At 49.6% G+C, this 20,751-nt stretch overlaps 2 protein-coding genes across 2 annotated transcripts; both read right to left on the reverse strand.

The window, feature by feature from the left end:
- Positions 1-3,336: 3,336 nt before the first annotated feature.
- On the reverse strand, positions 3,337-8,561 carry LOC120248400 (keratin, type I cuticular Ha8-like). The gene is made up of 7 exons (XM_039256739.1): positions 8,133-8,561; positions 6,610-6,692; positions 5,535-5,691; positions 5,044-5,205; positions 4,829-4,954; positions 4,254-4,474; positions 3,337-3,478 (listed from the first exon to the last, which is right to left on the reverse strand). Exons 1-7 carry the CDS (start codon positions 8,559-8,561, stop codon positions 3,337-3,339), a joined length of 1,320 nt encoding a protein of 439 aa, XP_039112670.1.
- An 8,196-nt stretch (positions 8,562-16,757) lies between these two features.
- LOC120248401 (keratin, type I cuticular Ha8-like) lies at positions 16,758-20,413 on the reverse strand. Its single transcript, XM_039256740.1, has 7 exons — positions 19,922-20,413; positions 19,647-19,729; positions 18,694-18,850; positions 18,153-18,314; positions 17,938-18,063; positions 17,269-17,489; positions 16,758-16,857 (listed from the first exon to the last, which is right to left on the reverse strand). The coding sequence occupies exons 1-7, from the start codon at positions 20,411-20,413 to the stop codon at positions 16,758-16,760; spliced, it is 1,341 nt and encodes a 446-aa protein (XP_039112671.1).
- Positions 20,414-20,751: the final 338 nt, after the last annotated feature.

Raw genomic sequence — 20,751 nt, forward strand, 5'->3', positions numbered from 1 at the left:
CTGAGACGGGGTTGGGGTGAGGACACTGCAGGATGGGAGTAAACACCAGGAAGATTCTCCCTGGAGCGACTCCCAGGCCCTGTAAGAGCCATGTGAGCCACCTCACCCCAACTTCGGACAGTGGGTCCGAACAGGCAGTTTTATGCAGATGTGCCTCCCGCAAAGCCCTTAGCAGTTGGTGCAGGGCCAGCAGTGGGCTTGAGTGAGAGGCCACCTGTGAGACCCCTGGGGGCTCATTTTCCTCCCTAACCCTGAACTTCTCTCCCTGCAAACCAGGGACTATGGAGCCTGCTCTGCATCTCCCAGGGGTTTGAGGGATTTCAAATTGGACAGCCTGTGTGAAAGTGAGCTGTAAGCGGTAAACACACGGTTATGTAAGCGAGTTTGCCTGTTTCTCTTCTCTTCTTCCCTGGTAGACAGTGTTTTTAGCAATGGCAGGGGTTGAGTTGACCTTAGTGGTTCCCAGTCATTTAAATTGACAGGGTCCTCAGGCTATTTTGAAATGAGGTACCACCTTTATCTCTTGTACCTCCCTTTGCAGCAGAAATTCTCACTAGTGGCTCCTCTAGCGTAAACACTCTCTTGTTTCCCTCAAGGAAAAGGAATTGAGACAATGGGGTTATTATGGTTCTGTCATCCTGCAGACACGACCTTGGCCTCCGTGAGCACATGGGTTAGGAGCACAGTTGCTGAAGGCAGACTGCTTGGATCTGAATCCTGGCTTCACCGCCTAGTAGCTGTGTGACCTTGAGCATGATACTTAACCTCTCTGAGCCATGGTTTCTCACTCCAAAATGAGGATTATATGAGCTATATGCACAAATGTATTTGTAATTTAGATCAGTGCGTGGCTCATGGGAAGAGCTAGATGACAGTGAGCTTTAGTGCAGATGGTGGTGCTGATGGTGGTGCTGATAGTGGTAATGACGGACTTGTTTGGTTTCCAGGGAAGCTCTTCACGGCTTCCCAAGCATAGAGATCCCTCCACCCAGCATTTCTTCCCAGGAACCCAAACCACTTCACACACACATACACACCACACACACACACACACACCAACAGTGTCTCATCAAAGCATCTTTTAATTATAAATGACAGGGCATTGGATGTGAACTTAACAAACACAGGTCAATTACCTGGGGCCTCACTGACTCATTGCATGTCACCTGAAGAATCCCTCAACCACTCAGTGACTCACCTTCTCTCCCACTCCTTAAAAGGGAAGAACAATGCTTACCTACCCTGTCATGGTGCAGGAATAAGTGGGTTTATTTTGTTAGACAGCTTTGAACTTGTTGGATTAAAGGAGCTATTTAAGTACAAAGGAAGAGGTGAAGGTATTTGGGCCAGGTGCTAAATTAAGACTTATTAAGACTGGGTTTTTTTCTTATTGGGACCTATACTCAGAGATGTGTCACCTGTACCCAAACACCTGTACAGCTTGGGAAAAAGAGCAGAGGCCGAGTAGAGGGGCAGGAAGGAAAGGGTGTGACTGCCTCTGAGCCTTCCAGAGTCCCTATGATGGAAGTCCTGATGCCTCCCAGGCAAATCAGTCCAGTCCACACAGACGGTGCCCAACAGGTAGGATTCTGGACTTGAGAGCAGTCAGAGGCACACCAGCCAGGCCCTGGCTTAAGATCTCTCGACCCTTGGGGCTTGGGACTGTGGTCACTTCTGCACTGGGACAGGCTGGACTTTGTAAATCTCTCAGCAGGCTACTCATGCAAATTGCTCAGGCAGCAGAGGGAACACAAGAACCAGTCCTAGGGGTGGGGTCAGCTCCACTTTAACACCTGTAGCCTCACTGATGAAGAAGACCTAGACCGCGGACAGCCATAGAATTTGGGGGCTAGGAGACCCTCCACAACCATCTCATCCAGCCCCATCAGATGCCTGAGTGACCTCCTCAACATCCCCACCAGGTGGCTGTAAAGGCCCTACTTGAATGCTTCCAAGGATGGGGGACTCACTGCTTCCCATCTTTGGCCAGCTCTGACACTGCTTTCTGGAGACATGCTGGTCTTGGCTGTGGCTGCCTAACTATAGAGCTTCTGGTTCATGTGTCTACTGCCCAGGAGATGCAAGCCAGGAGGAAGCTGCCGAGGGCTTGCTGGTGGAGCCTGTGGGGGAGCTTGGGTGCGTCAGTTTGGCCTTTTCGCGACTGATAATCTGACAGGCTCAGCAACTGCCATCATTTAACACATTCGGCATTTCACAGCGTGGAGGGGAAAGTCACGATCTTGATTGGATGAAGCCTTCCTCACACGTGGACTCTATCAGGAGACCGTGGCCAACTCTCACTGGGGTGTGTCTGGCCTATAAGGGGCTCAGTCCCCAAATAAACCCCCTAACGCAGTGGTTCTCAAACCTGAGTCTGCACAGAATCACCCGGAAGGCTCAATAAACCAGACTGCTTATTCAGAAAGTCGGAGGTGGGGTAGAAGAATTTGCATTTCCTAAAAGTCCCCAAGTAAGCTGATCCTGCTGACTGGAAGACAGCACCACCCTAAACTTCCTCGTGTTTAATCTTTCTTGCTTCAAACCTTCCAGAGTCCAGGCGTTGGGCCTAAGTCAAAGAAATGGGAATTCAGGTCTTGATTCAGCCACCTGCCACTCCCTCTTTGCAGGGTTTGTGTGAGACCCTGCATCCCAAGATCTGTAAAGCCCAGCACGGTGCCTTGCTCACCAAGGATGGGATCACAAAAGCTTACTTTAAATGGAGTATTCTAGGGGCTCCTGGCAGAACCTCGGACCTGAGCTTTTCCTTTGCACAAGAACCAGAGGCTTCATCTGGATAAGAGGTGGGGGGGGGGGGGGTGTTACCTGGTGTGTGTGTTTTAAAAGCTCTGGGAATCTGGCTCTCAGTAGGCTTTAGATACTCAGATACAGCCGGGTGTCTCTCAACTGAGCCATTTTGCTGCAGTCCTGTTTTTAACTGGAGTTGCCATCTCCCAGAGCCCCTGTGATGAGGAAGATCCCCCACCCCTGCTTCCCGGGAACAGCAGGCTCCAGGAGACCTCAGGAACACTCTTGGCACAGCGTGGAGATACGGACCACAGGCCCTAGGCTCTGCGGAACTGAAGTTTATTAGCAAAATGAAAACAGAGTTACCTACCGCATCTCAGACTGTGAGGCAACAGAAGAGAGAAGAGAAGCAGCACAAATCCAAGGGCAGTGCTGAGCCACTGGACCAGACAGAGGCGCTGCCTGGCATGGGGAGGGGTGGAGCGTGAGGGGGCAAGGCCTGGGGGTGGGGGGTGGGGGGCAGGCCCGCAGAGTCGGGCCCACGGGGCTGCAGACATTCCCCATCTCCCGATCCCTCAAGCTGAGGCGACGTCAGCATCGAGGCAAGGAGCGGGAGGCACAGGAGGCCCGAGGAGGAGGAGGCCCGGGAAGGCAGGGAGAGCAGGGCCCACAGGCCGCAGGGGCCCGGCAGGGGGTGCCGGAGGTAGAAGTTGCACAAGGGTTGCAAGGGAGCCTGCGGAGAAAGAAAAGATGTTTCAAACATTTCAAACGTTGGCGTGAGAAGTGCATGAAAGACAAAAAGCGTACACTTTATACAATCACACACAAAAGGGGATTTTAGACCTCAGAGGTCCCACTAGGCCTAGCGAGGGGGTGGTGATGTGGGCGGAGTCCATCCCAGAGCTGGGACCCCAGCTCAGGGTGCCTTGTGCAAAACCAGCGCTTCCTGCCACAGGCGAAGAACACGGTGGAGAAAGGCAGAAAGGCTGCCCGGGCGAGAGCAGGCCGGGCGCCAGCTGCCCTCCAGATTCACACCCAGCCTGTAGCCTTGTTCTTTATTGCTTAAAGGGGTGTGTACTATCCACTTTTCCTTTTTCACCGTGCAATGGAAGGAACCGTGCAATGGAAGGACCAAATGAGGCAGTGGCTGCAAATGCCCTTAGCAATATTTTTTTAATGTTGAATATGAAGAATCCCTGTTGCCGGAATACCTCTTCCAGAGAGTTTAGCAAAACCTAAATGCACTGAGCTCTTCAGTATTTCAGTACCTCTCCCCTGCCTGCTCCCCCACGGCAGTGACTGGCATCTGGGAATGTGGTCAACAAAATGGAAGGCATGAGCCAATAAAGTTCCCACAGGCTCTCCTCCACGGCCGGGCAGCTCACCAGGCTTACCGGTACCAAGTCTGTCCCAGAGATGTGGGCTGCAATGCCACCCTCCTTTCAAATCATTCCCATAAGAGGGCCCTGCTTTCACACATGACACTGGCAGAACGTCAGGGCACGTACTTGCAATCCTCACTCTCCAGAAGTTTCCGGTACGTGTTGATCTCACACTCCAGCCGGGCCTTGACGTCCAGCAGCACCTGGTACTCCTGGTTCTGCCGCTCCAGGTCAGCCCGGATCTCAGACAGCTGCTCCTCCACGTTGCTGATCAGGATCTGCATCTGGGCCAGCTCGGTGCCGAAGCGCGCATCCGACTCACACAGCGAGTTCTGCAGACAGTCCTTCTGTAATACGAGAGGGGGAAGCAGGTGGGAAATCACGGAATGCAGCCCTCAGCCTCTTCAGTAAGATCGTGACACCCCAAGGCATTGCCCAGGCCCAGAGAACACTCTGGGTCCTGTGAGTAGTCCTGAGCTGCAAGAAGTAACAACGCGCTATTGCTCTTCACTGTCGACCCCAGGAGAAGTTTCCAGAACATCCCTCACCCGAAGGAACGTTCATTCCCTCAACCTCCACATCTACGAGAAAGTCAAAGTTTGAGCTACGTCCTCGTCTGCATTTAAGGGAGGCAGGTCCTGAACCGGAAGTGCCCTTGGGATGGAAGCCAAGAGGGTTTCCGGGCAGGCGGAGGGGCTCACCAGCGCGTGCTGGGCCTGAAGCTCCACCTCCAGGGCGTTCACCGTGCGCCTCAGCTCCAGGATCTCCGACTGGCAGCACCGCAGCTCCTCGGAGCAGGACATGTCCTGCTTGCTGATGCTCTCAGACTGAAGCACAAGTGCACAGAGACATCACATCACCCCGCTGCCAGGGTGCAAGCCGGGGGGCCCTCCCTGCCCCGAGGCGGCGCCCTCACCTGATCCTGGAACCACTGCTCCACATCATTGCGGCCAGTCTGCATCATGGCCTCGTAGTGGCACCGCATCTCCTCCAGCACCCCGCTCATGTCCACGGTGGGCTCTGCGTCCAACTTAATCTGGAGCTTGTCCCCCAGCTGGGCCCTGAGGGTGTGGACTTCCTGTGGGCACAGGAAGAGGACATCCCATTCGTGGGGGCCCCCGCTGCCCTCCACCCGAAGCCTCGTCTCCCACTTCCTGCCCCCCCGCAGTGATTTTCCTGTGCTCCCCCGAGGGAGAGTCACCGCCTGGACCAGCCCCGCAACTTGCAGGGGCTGCAGACGAAGAGCGGGCTTGCACTAAAGCAGGAGCTCACCTCCGTAGCTCGTGAGGCTTAACCACGAGGCAGAGCCTGCTGACCTTCCCTCCTGAGCAGGACGAAGAGCTTCATTTCTTCCCCCAAATGAGCGCGACTTCACCCCCAGAAAGTCTCACACTAAAGGCCATGCACCTGTTCGTGGTTCTTCTTCAGACAGAGCAGCTCCTCCTTCAGGGACTCCAGCTGCGCCTCCAGGTCGCACTTGGCGAGGGTGAGGTCGTCCAGGGCCCTGCGCAGGCCGCAGATGTCGGCCTCCCCCAGCTGGCGGAGTGAGTGCTCCGCCTGGTACCTATAGCAGGGCACACACAGGAATGGAGGTTAGAGAGCGGAGGGACCCCGGGACACTGGCAGCCACTCCACAGGCTGTCCCTCTGCAGTCTGACTGCCAGTTGGCATTTCCTATGTGGCACACCCCCAGCCCAGACGGCAATGGGTGTTCCCCACGCATGTGACCCTGAGCACCTAAGACAAGCCAGGCAGAGTGGGCAGTACTGAGGGGGCCAGGGTGGGCTGATGGCCAAGGCGGGGGGGGCAGCCGAGTCACCACACAATTGTCACGCCAGGTGACCCCTGCAGACCCTCCTCTTCCACGTCCCCTACTGAGACAGAACCTGGGTTCTCTCTCGGATTAGAAGTCAAGTGCCAGAGGAGGAGGATGGAAATGGCTCTCTTTAGCTCCAGAGGAGTGAGACTTCTACAGAGCCCTGAAAAAAAGACAATAAAATGCAATGCCTCTTCCGTTCCCAGGTTGGACCCTCTCAGGTGGCATAGACCTTCTGACCTTCACATGTCCCCCCCCCCCATAGACCGGAGCATGGTTTCTGTCATGAGTTACTAGTGCTGACAAATTCTAGCGCTCAGGAGCCACCCACGTGACTTCAGGCAGGTCGCCTCCGAGCCCTGAGCTTCTGTATCCTCACAAAGACAAAGCCACCCCTGCCCCGTCTGCCTCTCCAGGTTCTTGGAACAATAGCACCAAGTGGATGGTGCGTTCTCAACCGCATTGTGAACTGGAGAAGAGAAACAGTCGAGGGGTAGGGTGGGTGTTCGTCCAAAGTCTGGGGCATAAGGCTCTGTGCTTTCTCCTGCTGTAACTGTCAGTCTGGGATCTTGGTCAATGACACCTCTGATCCCAAGTGCATCACAGGACCGAAGAAGTCAGGGTAGGCACCTGGCTCCTCCTTCTGCCTGCCCTGCCCCAACTCACTTGGTCCTGAAGTCATCTGCAGCCAGCTTGGCATTGTCTATTTGCACAACCAGCCTGTTGTTCTCGGATTTGATGCACAAGATCTGGGGAAAGAAAGCAGGCTCAGTAATTCACTATCTCCAGAACTATCGATGGCCTCAGGTCAAAAGAAGTTCCATTGGCCAAGGTTCACAGCATCCCGTTTGGACAACACAAACTCCCAAACATGTAAGAGATGCTGGCGTGGTGCAGGATAGGGGGCGGTGTGCAAGAAGATGCTTGGCAAAGACTGAAGGCGGACGGCCAGAGGAACTGGGAGATAGAAAGGAGTAGCAAACCGAACATATAACAGAGACTTAATATTATTTCACCAGCTGTGATGCTTCCCCCGATATAAACAATATCTGAAATCTAGGCCACAGAACAATGGGCTAGATATGAAAGGTTTAGACATAGGGGGACTCATTCTTTTTTTATATGCATAATTTTTTTAATATTTTTTTTTGAGAGAGAGAGAACATGAACAAAAGAAGGGCAAAGAGAGAGGGAGACACAAAATCCGAAGCAAGCTCCAGGCTCTGAGCTGTTAGCACAGAACCCAACTCAGGGATTGAACCCATAAACTGCAAGATCATGACCTGAGCTGAAGTTGAACCCTGTTCCCTGGGTGAACAGGGGGACTTGTTCTTAATAAGAAGTCCCTTATGTTGGTTGGTCAACTTCCCCAAAGGTCTTCTGTGAATCTAGCCAAGTTTTTTGGCCCCCATTCTGACATTCTTTGTCTTTCTATCTCCAGAACTAAGATGTAGGCTCTTAAGAAGCGTTGAATTGATTTACAAAGGGGATATCAGATATACAGAAGAGGCCAATGCTACTGAATGGCCATAAACTGGCTCATAACGGACATTAGAACATGCTACCTTGTACTGTGCCAGAAATTACATTGCACTGTTTTTGCAACTACAATGCTAGATTTCTAAGTACTGACACTAAGTAAACATAAACTCAGAATCCTGGAGAGTCAAAACCCACATCTCCTCTTTTACACGCTCTCATTCATCTCCACTCAAGAGATTCTCTTCACACAATCAGAAGGAAGGAAGGAAGGAAGGAAGGAAGGAGGGAAGGAAGGGAAGGAGGGAGGGAGGGAGGAAGGAAGGAAGGAAGGAAGGAAGGAAGGAAGGAAGGAAGGAAGGAAGGAAGGAAGGAAGAAAGAAAGAAAGAAAGAAAGAAAGAAAGAAAGAAAGAAAGAAAGAAAGAAAAGTTTCACCTGTGACTATTTCCACTATCAGTCTGTGCCCTGAAAATTCCATGCAAGTATCAGTAATCTTTTTCTGTAAAGAGCCAGACAGTAAATATTTAAGGCTTTGAAGGCCATGTATCTCTGTCACAACTCTGCCATTATAGCACAAAAGCAGCTGTATGCAATACATTAATGAATGAGCATGGCCATGTACCAATAAAACTTTATTTACAAAATCAGTCAGTAGGCCAAATGGGGCCATAGTTTAGCAGCCCCTAATCTGGAGCACCACAGACCTCACCTTCTGCTGGAGCTCCTCGATGGTCCAGAAGTAGGACTGGTAGTCTGGACACATGCTGGACTCGTGGCATTTGCTCGACTCTCGGATCTTGGTCTCCAGCTCTGCGTTCTCCCGCTCCAGCTGGCGCACCTTCTCCAGGTAGTTGGCCAGACGGTCATTCAGGAACTGCATGGTCTCCTTCTCATGGCCGTTCGGGGCGCCTTCCCCATAGTTCTCACACACTCCAATGTTGCCGGGAATGTCACGGGTCCCTGGCAAGGGGCAAGCAGTTTGGCAGCTGTGGGGCACACAGAGGCTGGGTCGGCCCAGAGGGGTTGCCCCCACACGCACCCGCTTGGCGTGTGCTAGAGTGGCCGACAGGCACAGGGGGGCAGTCGAGGGCTCTGAAACCTGTCCACTGAGGAGAGAACTACAATGATTAGAAGTCATGGTGCTACAGGCCAGACTCATGCTTCGCCCACAGTAGGATTTGCTTTAAAAATGAAGCTCTCTTTCTCCTCCAGACCTTATATAGGCCTGCAGTGGGTGTTGGTGCAAGAAAATAGGCATTTTCCTCATTAATATTTATGTTGATTCTCATACAATCACTCTATTAGTCAGTGATTTTGTCTCTCATAAAGAGTTAATGAGCTCATGAAAGAGGCCTTCACCCACACAGGAAGCTTCCCCTCACTGCAGGGTCTTAGAACACAGAGAAAATGAAGTCTCCTCCAAGTGGCCCATGTTCCATGGTTTATGTTCCTTTCCCCTCAGTCAGCTTACGTCTGTGAGATCATCAAGACATAGAGACTCCCAAGAGCCCCCCAAATCTCCCCCACTCTATATTCTCTTCCTGCCTCCAAACATTCCCATCCTGGCAAAGTCTATGATAGTAATCAGGCACATTGAGGAAAGAAAATCAAATCACAATTAGATTGTTTCAGGGTATGTGTATGGAGTGTCCAAGTGGGACATGGCTTAGCCTGCTTGGAGGGAAGGGGTTAGATTGTTAGTAAGGGGAATAAGAAAGCAAATGGCCTTAATAAGAGAAGATGTTAAGAAAAAAAATTGCATAGATTTTAAGAAGAGAGCACACTGAGTGACCAGAAAAAGACTTAATGGAACAGGGAGCATTTAAAATATGTTTTGGATGATGGTTTCCGGGAGGGGTTGGGGGAGAAAGCATCTCATAGAGACCAAAATGAATAGAATTGAACGTGTCTAGGAAATGAAAAACAGTCTAGCTATGCTGACGCTTATAACAAAGACACATTTGCCAGCGCTGGAAAATTACATTTAGTTCAGGTTGTGGGAAGCCTTGAATGCCAGGACCATCCCATATATAGTCTTCAGGTAAAGGTAAATCAAAGGTAGGAATATGCCCCCTGGAAGCTGACTCTCTTCAAATGTGAGGAAAAATAAATATCCAGGTTCCTTTTGAAGCAATATAACAGAAAAGAGATGAAAGTTTCCTGTATAAAGAACACCACTGGGCCAGAACGATGAAAGAGAAACCTAACTTCCAAATTGATTTTGGTGTTTGGAAACTGAGTAGGCACTTTTTAATTACCCCTGGGTCAAGGGAGACATCAAATGAGAAATTAAAGTATTTTAAGCAGAATTAAAATGAAAATACAACCTATCAAACTGATTTGGTCAATTAAGACTTTTCCTGTGCAAGTGTGAAACAGATAAGTAGTTTGGGAAGTGGGGGAAAAATTCATGAATGAAACGGGATAATCTGTGATTCCCAAGAAATAAAATTATGTTTTTGTGTATTAGAGTCTATAGGCTAATTAAAGCGGGCAGTGATTAGCACTTTATGGTGTCTGTTCTCAGGCACCTCCCCCTCCTTTCTGGCATCTTCCCTTGTAAGACACTGGTCATCCCACCGACTGACTCCCTCTTCACCTTGTTTAAGATACACACTCAAGAACTTTGATCTTTCATCTTTTGAAACTTCGTGCATTTCAAAGAAATACACGTACCTTGACTGTCCATTACTTAGCAGACTCTAGAATAAATTTAAATTTCCTTAATCTTCAGACACACTCAGAGCATCAGAAGCTTTATGGCCTCCTCTATTCTTAAACAAATAAGCCAGTGGCCGGTTTTTCAGTAAGCGCTGGAAAAGGGCAGCCTGCCAGCTTCCAGGCTATGCTAACGAAGACGCCTTGACCCCATTTCTAAGATAAATGAATTCACCAGGAGGGCCCTTGAGGCATCAGTATGTGTTTTAGGTGGCTCTAAAACATAGAATCTAAGCCAAAAGGGGTCTTAAAGTCCTTTAGTCTGAGCCAAAAAGGGTCTCAAAGTCCTCTAGTCTAAGGCCCTTTGGCATTAAATCCCTTCTGATAACCTTCCAACTCAGCATCCAGTCCACCACTCTCCAGAAGGCCCATCCCATCATTTGCCAACTGGGCCCCCGTGGCTTACAGTTTCCCAGGCTTTGTGCAAGACGCTGGGGTCAAGAGATAAATAGTGGCCAGCTTTGTCTTCAGGGGCTTAAAATATATGGGACTATTAGAAAGACTATGCAGAAAACTATCTACCTCCATGCTATTTATGTCCATTGCTTTCATTTCTTTCTTCCTTCCTTCATTCAACAAATAGTGAGTGAGTACGCATTTTGTGCCAGACAGGCGCTGATGCTGGATGCTGGTGGTATGTTAGCAAGTAAGTCAGAGTTTGTCCTTTAGCTAATTTACTTTCTAGCTCTACCCATGGGGTCCCATACAGGATAAATCCAATCATTCTGACACAATGGTAGACCTTCAGCTCTTCATGACAAATGGCTCTAATTGCCCTCAACATCCTGAATACATTCCTCTGTATATACATTCCATGGAGTCTCTACCACTCTTAAGTGAGGGCCCTAGAATGGAATTTCGGATAAGCTGGAATTAAGAGTCTACCAGCAGATGGCCCAGCAAACCTTCTTGCCAGGACTTTTGTGTGAGTATGCTGGTGCCACCAACTCTTCAACCATGATACCCACCCCAGCCATCAGCTGGTCCCATATATAATCAGTGAGACCCATGAGGACACTCCCCCATAACTACTCTATGTGGAGATATGGGCAGTATTCACCAAGGCAGGGTTTCCCACCATCAGTGAACTTGTCCCACTGAGCCACTCCAAGTGATCCAATATTCATATTCGCTCCAATATTCAAAGCCCTCTCAAAGCACCATAAGGATTGTAGGGATGAATCAGAGAAATTCCCACGTCTGCAAAAAAGCACAGAGCAGAAGGAGAAATAGGTCACATCACTCAGAAGAAAGAGGAGTCACAGAAAGAGCTGGGGTGAGGGGCGGACATCAAAGAGACTTTATCTCTTGAAAGATAGATAAGATTTGGACGGGCAAAAGACGGAGAGAGAATTTTCTAGAAAAAAATAAAAGATATGCACAGGCACACACTCAGAAGCAAAGACATGCGTAGTGGGCCCCGAAGAAGCAGGGGGTACAAGCTTAGGAATGTGGGTGTGCAGCCAACAGAGCCCCGCCTGAAAAGAAACCACCTCAAATGACACAAAAATGCACATCTCGAGAGTCAAACCGCATGTTGAAGCTTATAAAAGTGAAATGTGGGCTCATTTATGCTAAAAATGTGGTCTCCTTATATTTTTGTAACTTCTGCACAGGTGATTCTCAAATTTGAGGCCACATTAGAATCAACCGGCGGGCTTGCAAAAATGCAGATTGCCAGGCTCCGTGCCAGAGTTTCTGATTCAGTAGGTTTGGAGCCAGGCCCAAGAGCCTGCACTGCTAACAAGTTCCCAGGTGATACTGACTTTGGGGAGCACAGTTTGCAAACAGGACCTCTGCTCTCCGGGAAGGAGAAGAGCCTCCAGTGGCTGTCATCCTATGTGAATGAAGCACAACGTAGCAAAATGGTATTTGATCGGGAGGGGCCGATGTTTGGACACATTGGAAATCTGTGAGTGTGTGTTTTCCTCAATATGATAAGCAAGTTCTGTTTGTTTTCTTCCTAGTCTACCCTTCTTCATAGAGGTTTGTTTTATAAGAACATCTAAGATAGGAGAAGGGAGGGGCCAAAGGGGAAACCCATACAGTGTTTGTTAAGCCAGTGGGTGAGAAGCCTGCCAGCATGAAACAATGTAGGGGATAGATGAAGGTCAAGTGAAATGATACTTATTAACCTTACTAGGTGCTGGGAGTCTGGCTTGGCACTTACACAGGATTTCCTCCCTCTCTTTCTCTCTCTCTCTCTCTCTCTCTCTCTCTCTCTCTCTCTCTCTCTCACACACACACACACACACACACAACTGTATATCCAGAATTGATACACACTATCACATTTGACCACCTACTACGTGCTACCCAGTATTGTACCACGTGCTTTAATCCTTTCAACCACACTGAAAAGTAGTTACCAATATCCCACTGTAGAATAAGAAAAAGCTCAGAGCACACAAAACTGTGTGCTGTCTGAGCTCACAAAACTAGAAGAGGGAGTCCGTGAAACATTAGCTCAGATTAGCCAGACGCTCAAGCTCCTAGCCAGGAGTCCAGACCCCTGTTCCATGCACTCTTTTCATCTAACAAACAGGTCCCGCGTCCCGTCCCAACCCCCCCCCCCCCGCTCCCCTGGGATGCACCCTCGTCCAAAGAGCTGGAAATATAGCAGGGAACAGAACACAGTCCTCTGGAAAGTTTTGGGCAGACAAGAGACATGACCAAAGTAGCAGTTTAGGGAAAGTAGTGCCCATTAGGCACCCCTGGGATGGGACCGCTGAGTCTCCATCTGTGTGCTCTCTAATACGTACTGCAGCGCCTCGCATGTAATACACACTCAGGAACTAGTAAGCAAGAGAGTGAAAGAAAGGCTGAGGGTGTGTGCAGGATAAACGTGGCACAGAAAAGGCGGGGCAGACAGAAGAGGAGGAGACTCTTAGGAGACCCTCGGCAGCGTGTGATGGAATCCAAATCCCACCCCAAGTAGTGCCGACAGAAAGGAAGGGATGGGAGGCAGAGGTGTTACAAGAGAACCCTGCCAAAAGACTCCATGAGGCTGAATGATTTGCTGTATATGAGTGTCAAAGGAAGGAGGGACCCCAAAAGTGCTCTTGAGGTCCCTGGGTTCCTGGGACAATGATGTGTTGGGAAAGGAAGCTGGGAAGTCAAGGCAAAGAGCAGGCTCAAGGGGGAGAGTCTGAATTAAAGTTCGGAGAATGTGAAATACACCCAAGTGGGACTGCCCACCAGGAGGTTGGAGAGAAAGGCCTGAATTGCTTGAACCCGTTGAGAAACTCTCCTGAGCAGCTAAGATTTCTTCTTACGTCTGGCAAGCAGGTAGGGCTGTTGTTGAGTTAGCCCAGAGGCTCATACCTGAACAGGGCAGCAATTCTCAAAGGGAGCGTCCCCTCCTTCCCCCTCTTCCCCCCCCCCCACCAGAAGGGAGGTGTCAAGGAAGATAATTTGGCTAGAGGGAGTGTCATTTAAAAATAAATACAAACTGTATTCTAAATGAGCTGTCTTTTAGCCATGATTGAGCTCAGTATTTATTTTTTTTTTAGTATTTATATTTTTGAAAGCTAAAACAACATTAAGTGAGAAGTGAGGGATTTCTGCTTTAAATGTTTATTTTTGAGAGAGAGAGAGAGAGAGAGAGAGAGAATACAAGTGGAGGAGGGGCAGGGAGAGAAGGAGACAGAGAATCTAAAGCAGGCTCTGCACTAACAGCAGAGAGCCCAGTGTGGGGCTCAAACTTACGAGCCACGAGGTCATGACCTGAGCAGAAGTCTGAAGCTTAACCACCTGAGCCATCCAGGCACCCCGAAGTGAGGGATTTTTTTTTAAATACGTGTCAAATGAGAAGGCATGGATGAGAAAAAAAGTTGAGAAGCACTAAATTAGGTGGAGAAAGACAAAGAAATGAATCAATAAGATGAACTTGTGAAGATGAGTATAAGTGGCCATCAGAAGGGGTGAGTTTGATTTTGTTCTTTGTAGGGAGGATGATGTGGGTGTGGCGAGGTGTAGCCTTAGGTATCCATCATGGACCCCAACACACGAAAATGGGTACCTAAATAAAAAATACTCCTGTTCAGGAAAGCCCAGAATTCCGTCTCAATATTCTTGGCTTCCAGGCGTAAACAATGGAAGCAGAAGTGTGGGCCCTTCCCCAAAGCTCGCTCAGTGATGGCAGCATCTGCCCCTGAGGATGGCAGCCAGCCACCCTTACTCCTTCCACTTTCCTAGTATTTGGGAGAAATGGCATTTGAGTGAAAAAAGCAGGGGCACCTGGGTGGCTTAGTCGGTTAAGCGTCCGACTTTCGCTTAGGTCATGATCTCGCGGTTCGTGGGTTCGAGCCCCGCGTCGGGCTCTGTGCTGACTGCCAGCTCAGAGCCTGGAGCCTATTTCAGAGTCTGTATCTCCCTCTCTCTCTGACCCTCCCCTGCTCACGCTGTCTCTGTCTCTCCTAGAAATAAATAAAAATATTTTTTAAAAATTAAAAAAAAAAAAGCAAAACAGACAATGAGTGCAGAGTCCTGCTGGATGTCATTATGTGAAGCCTAGAAGAAAATATTACAAATCAGCACACTGGTAGTGCAGGGGTGGTAATAAGAAGACCAGTAGACTCAGGACTTATGAGGTGGCTCAAAACTGGGACTGGTCCCAAGCCAAAGTCTCAGGGGAAGAAAAAGAATCAATCAACCTGGTTGAAATTATTGTGATCACAGCAAAGCCTGATACTGCATCTAGGCTATCAGTCCAATCTGTGAGTGAGGACAGCGAGATGTAGGAAGGCCAGATTGCCAAGGCGAAGGTGCAGATGGGAGAGTCACTCTGTGAGTACTTAGGTTTGGGCACCAGAGGGCACCCTGAGCCCTCAGGCCATGATTATAGATGGAGGTAAAACCACAGCATCCAGGTGCCCTGGGCCAGGCTGGAGAGCCACCTGCCATCCTCCCTAGCCTGTGGCACACACCCCCCCAATCTTAATAGCCTTTCCTGCCACACCCAATAGCCAAAAGCCTACAAGAGCCCATTGGACATTTGGACAATTTTGTCCTCTGAGCCCCCAAAGAATGCTGTTTTTTAATGTTGGTTAGGCACTTAGAGTGCAAAACTAAGCTCCAATAACAGAGTGATTGTTTTTCATTTTTTTCATTATTCCTTATAAGTGGACAAGGAGGTTGGTCAAACTTCCAGGCCATCAACTCAGAAATACATGGCCCCGGATACTGTTAATGGGTTCTGCTACCACCTCCTTAGTCCCTCTTTCCTTCTAAGAGGGAAAGATTATCCCTGCCAATTCCCAGGGAGCCTCATAAACCAATATCCACCTTCTCTGGAGCATCGTATGGATTATCTCTCAGCAACAGTGAAGGGGAAATAGAATTTCTCTAACTGAAGAAAAAGTCTCAAGAGAGCATCGTGGCCTGGCCAACTTCACTTAACTGGTGACACGAAGGGTGGAATTTGAGCCCAGATCTGCCCAACTCCAGAGCAAGTGACCTTCCCACCATACTATGCTACTCAGTACAAGATCTGCATTTGCACTGATACTGGGACCAAGTTCCACAGGTGAGATGAAACCTGAGAGTGTCATTCTTCTAGGCATGCCCAGCACATGCCAGAAGCAAAATTGACTAGCACAGCAAAGGAGGCGCATAATCTCTTAGGTGCTCTTCCACCGTGTCTGGCTGTGACCCACTTGGGCCTGGGTCAGAGCCATGTCCAAGAGGCAGACTCATGCCTTTGGAGCACTCATGCCTACTGTGTTCCTCACCTTGAGCACTCCAAAGGCAACAGGAGAGGAGACAAGGACACATCTCTCAGGAGGAAAATATGACCAGGACCCAGTCAACTGTCCCCAGTATTCAAGCTAAGAGAGCAGGTGGTAATTCCGTGCCTCCCCATAGAAGACAATTTGAATGAGAAAAAAAAAAAACTTGGCAACCTGGCCAGCGCAGTTCTCAGCATGACCTCCCTTTGGCTAGATTAGAATTCTAAATTGTGCGATTTTGCTCTTGGACAAAATACCAAGATGCTAAAGATACCAAAAGCATGGCAGAGACATGTTAGTTCTGAGTTGTTCTGAAGGAATTCAACCTTGGCAACCAACATGTCTTCCTTTCACCAGCGCATAGAGATTGATGGGCAAGGTAAGTACAAATCCAGTGTCAGCAAAGAGCCTTCATCCAGAGGCTAAGACCCCAGTGCCCAATGAGAGATCCTGGCAGTGACAAGACATGTTGGGGCCAATGACCACCCAAGGTCTTGAGGACCAGAGCTCTTTATCACACCACATACATTGCAAGCACCAGAAGTGTAGCACTTAGTACAGGAAGGAAGTTTATTGATCGTTTCCTACAGGAACCGAATTACATATTAGGAGACTCTGAAGCATTGGACTACAATGTAAATTGCAGAAGGGGTACTAGGAACAAACAATAGCTTAAGTGAAAGACAATTACAGCTTTGGATGGGGGTGTGCAGTGTGGGGACACATAAGGAACTACTGCTTAGAAGTTTCTGTTATACTCTGATTCAGTGAAAATGCCTCCAGTGAGTTCAGTCTTCCTAGAAGGAAGACTAATGAGCAGGTGAAGGCAGTCCTAGCCTGAGTGCAACCAGCCTTGACCTCCTACACCAGCACTCAGGCCTTCGGACTCACTTCTCACCGCAGATGCCACTGGCTGAAAGAGGGCAAGGGCCACAGCTTGGATGAAGAACACAGGAGGCAGCTGTAGAGCAGGGATTGATGGGGAGTCTGCAGGGAGAGAGAGAGAGAGGAAGAGTTAGACACGGGGAGTACAAACATGTCTCAGTGATGCACAGAAGAAGCAAGACCAAAAAGGGCAAAGGACAAGTCTGCCACCAAGTCACACTGCATAATGAAATCTGTATGAATAGTTCCTCTTACAGTCCCATCTGTGTCTCTCCATGTCCAAGAGTCCTCAGGAGGGACTTGGCTTTGGAACTAGCTATCATTTATGTAACAGTCAATCCGCAGTGCAATCCACATACACCAGAAGAGGTGAATGCATCACTAAGCCAGTGTGCACAGGGAGACTTGCTCTTCATGCTGAGATATCCTTCCACAACGACGCCAGTTACCTGTCAGGAATTGCCTTATAGTCAGGTATGTGGCTTAGTGAGAAATTGACCCTATCACACATACTTGCAATCCTCACTCTCCAGAAGTTTCCGGTATGTGTTGATCTCGCACTCCAGCCGGGCCTTGACATCCAGCAGCACCTGGTACTCCTGGTTCTGCCGCTCCAGGTCAGCCCGGATCTCAGACAGCTGCTCCTCCACGTTGCTGATCAGGATCTGCATCTGGGCCAGCTCAGTGCCGAAGCGCGCATCCGACTCACACAGCGAGTTCTGCAGGCAGTCCTTCTGTAGTGGCAAATAACTGGGTAAGACACCTCGGTGTCCCAAATTTCAGCAGTGGAAATCATGGCCAACCTCACCATGTCATAGGACATTCCCGGAACTCTGGAGAAATCACTGCCCATATCACCACGACTTTTCACAAAACTTCTACCTGGAGGAACTGTTCATCCCTGTATTCCTAGTACCTGACCAAGTAGACACCCACGGACATGAAGTGGAATGAGGGCCTGAACTTCCATCCTTTATTCTAAAAGAAGTGAAGTTGACTTTTTAAAGGAACCATTTTTCGGGGTCAAACCAACCTTGATGGCAAGGCATCTCCACCAGGGAGAGAGGACCCAACCCCTGAGTTCTGACTATTAGTGGAACTGATTAGTGGGACTTCTAATACACACTGCTGCCAGGCCATGGCCCGTGGCACCAACAGCATGGTGAGGGCAGAAGACCATACCAGGCTGTGCTGGGCCTGAAGCTCCACCTCCAGGGCGTTCACCGTGCGCCTCAGCTCCAGGATCTCCGACTGGCAGCACAGCAGCTCCTCGGAGCAGGACATGTCATGCTTGCTGATGCTCTCAGACTGAAGCACAAGTGCACAGAGACATCACATCACCCAGCTGCCAGGGTGCAAGCAGGGGGGCCCTCCCTGCCCCAAGGCAGCACCCTCACCTGATCCTGGAACCACTGCTCCACATCATTGCGGCCAGTCTGCATCATGGCCTCGTAGTGGCACCGCATCTCCTCCAGCACCCTGCTCATGTCCACGGTGGGCTCTGCGTCCAGCTTAATCTGGAGCTTGTCCCCCAGCTGGGCCCTCAGAATGCTCACTTCCTGCAGGAACAGAAGGACCAACACCCCGAGTGAGGAAAGAAAGGGCTTTGGACAGAACAGATGGTACCTGAACCCCTCCTCTGACAAGCAGCATGAGGGGCAATCCCCCACTTGTGCACGAAGTGAAAGATCTTGCCCAGGATCCACTGGGAAGAGTCCATTTGGATGCCTTCCGAAATTGACAAGGCAAATCTTTAGAGACAAGGAACCTCCACCTCTGCCACATCCTACAGAGTCAGCCTGACTCCCACACCCAGATCAGCCCCTCATCCTGATGCCAAGTGGGCATCCGAGTTCTTATCCTAGAGCCTCAGGATGGGTGGTGCTCCCTCCTCTGCCCAGTGCCCTCCCCCATGAGTCTGCAGCCCCAAGCCCACACCTGCTCATGGTTGCTCTTGAGACAGAGCATCTCCTCCTTCAGGGACTCCTGCTGGGCCTCCAGGTCGGCCTTGGCCAGGCTCAGGTCATCCAGGAGCTTGTGCATCCCACACATGTCAGCCTCCACCACCTGGCGTAGGGACAGCTCACTCTCATGCCTTCCAGGACAGGAGACGAAAGGTCAGCAGGATGCCAAGGACAGTCCCTCTCATCCGCTCCCTGTACCCACCAACTTGGATCCTCACTTCCTTGGTTAATGAACATCCACTGTGTTGGATCGTGTAGCTACAGAACTCATTGTTGGGAGAAATATCATTATGCTCACTGGATGCTAGTAAATGGAAAACAGAAGCTCAGAAAGAATAGTAGATTATCCAGGATTATATATCCTGGCTAATAGTAAATACATGGATTCAACCTAAGTGGTCAAATCAATGCAGTATTCATTCTGCTATAAAGGAGTCATTTAGCTAGGAAAAAGAATGGCTTAAAAGTAAGCCTTCTGGACCTATGGTTTTCTAGTTTACCCCTTGGATTAATTATTTCAGATGATCTGTATGTCTTTCTCATTCATTCAATTGCAATTCTTGATACGAAGACACTACAGTGACAATTCTTCCCACTCATAAATTTGGCCAAGAGTCAGTGACTCTATCAACGACCAATGCACTGAATGTTTATTCTTGCATTGATTTGATTTTGTTTCTGGCTATAACACAAAACCCTCTTTTCTTCTAGATGTGGGGAGAATATGACATAGGACTTGACCCATCTAGATGATTTGTCCTCTTTTGTTTCAATGCTTTTGTTCTCTTTCATCCTATATAAGGACCATTTCTAGTTTCTAGTCAGTAACTGCTTTCTAACACCTATTTTGGGCCAGTACCATGAAGGGCACCTAGAAATAAAACAGAAGAGAGGGGTCACTCTGAGCTCTCTTCTGGCTCTACTTACTTGATTCTAAAGTCATCAGCAGCCAACTTGGCATTGTCAGTTTGGATAATCAGCCTGGTATTCTCGGCCTTGCTGCACAGGATCTGAGGCAAACCAGGAAGACAGTTCATACACAAAACATCATACTCTGGGTTCTAGCTCTATGGGTGGCATCTAAACTCATGCTCAAAAGAACCCAAGAACACAAAGCTACTTGAGACTTCAGTGACCTTTTGCCTGTCATGCCCTTCTGCCTTCCTCAGACCCAGCATACCCCAGGCTACTTCAGACCTCACCTTCTGCTGGAGCTCCTCGATGGTCCGGAAGTAGGACTGGTAGTCTGGACACACGCTGGACTCATGGCATTTGCTTGACTCTCGGATCTTGGTCTCCAGCTCTGCGTTCTCCCGCTCCAGCTGGCGCACCTTCTCCAGGTAGTTGGCCAGGCGGTCATTCAGGAACTGCATGGTCACCTTCTCGTGGCCATTCGGGGCGCCTTCCCCATAGTTCTCACACACTCCAATGTTGCCGGGAATGTCACAGGTCCCTGGCAAGGGGCAAGCAGTTTGGCAGCTGTGGGGCACACAGAGGCTGGGTCGGCCCAGAGGGGTTGCCCCCACACGCACCCGGTTCGCATGTGCCCAGGTGGCAGAGAGGCACAGGGATGCGGCCTTGGCCTCTGCCCCTGGCTGGCCCCCAATGTCAGTGGTGGAGCCGCAGACATTTGTGGCTTCGGGCACCTGGGTGCTGCCCAGACAGTAAGGTGAGCTGATGTAGCAGGAGGTCATGGTGTTGGGCTGAGGTAATACAGGAGCTTCAGAGCAGCTGGGAAGGCCAAGCCACTGAGTGTGACAATCCCCTTCCCTGCTAGGCCTTTTATACCCCATCCCAGGTGGGTGTTGGCTCAATGCTTTGACCTCAGTGCCTTGATTCTCTACCTCCTGTTGTACCGTCATCCTGTTACTCAGCTGTTGAGTTTACCATTAAGAGTTCTTTGCCTCATTAAAGGAATGTTGATGAATTTGAAGTGCCCCTTGCTCTTTGATATCAGGTTGCCTGTTGATGAAAGGTCAAAGATGTATATTTCTACTCAATAATCACCAGCAATTAATTCAACTTCCAGATA

Source organism: Hyaena hyaena, unplaced genomic scaffold (assembly GCF_003009895.1).
Source record: "Hyaena hyaena isolate Hyena2069 unplaced genomic scaffold, ASM300989v1 scaffold_589, whole genome shotgun sequence".
In the NCBI taxonomy this organism is placed as follows: domain Eukaryota; kingdom Metazoa; phylum Chordata; class Mammalia; order Carnivora; family Hyaenidae; genus Hyaena; species Hyaena hyaena.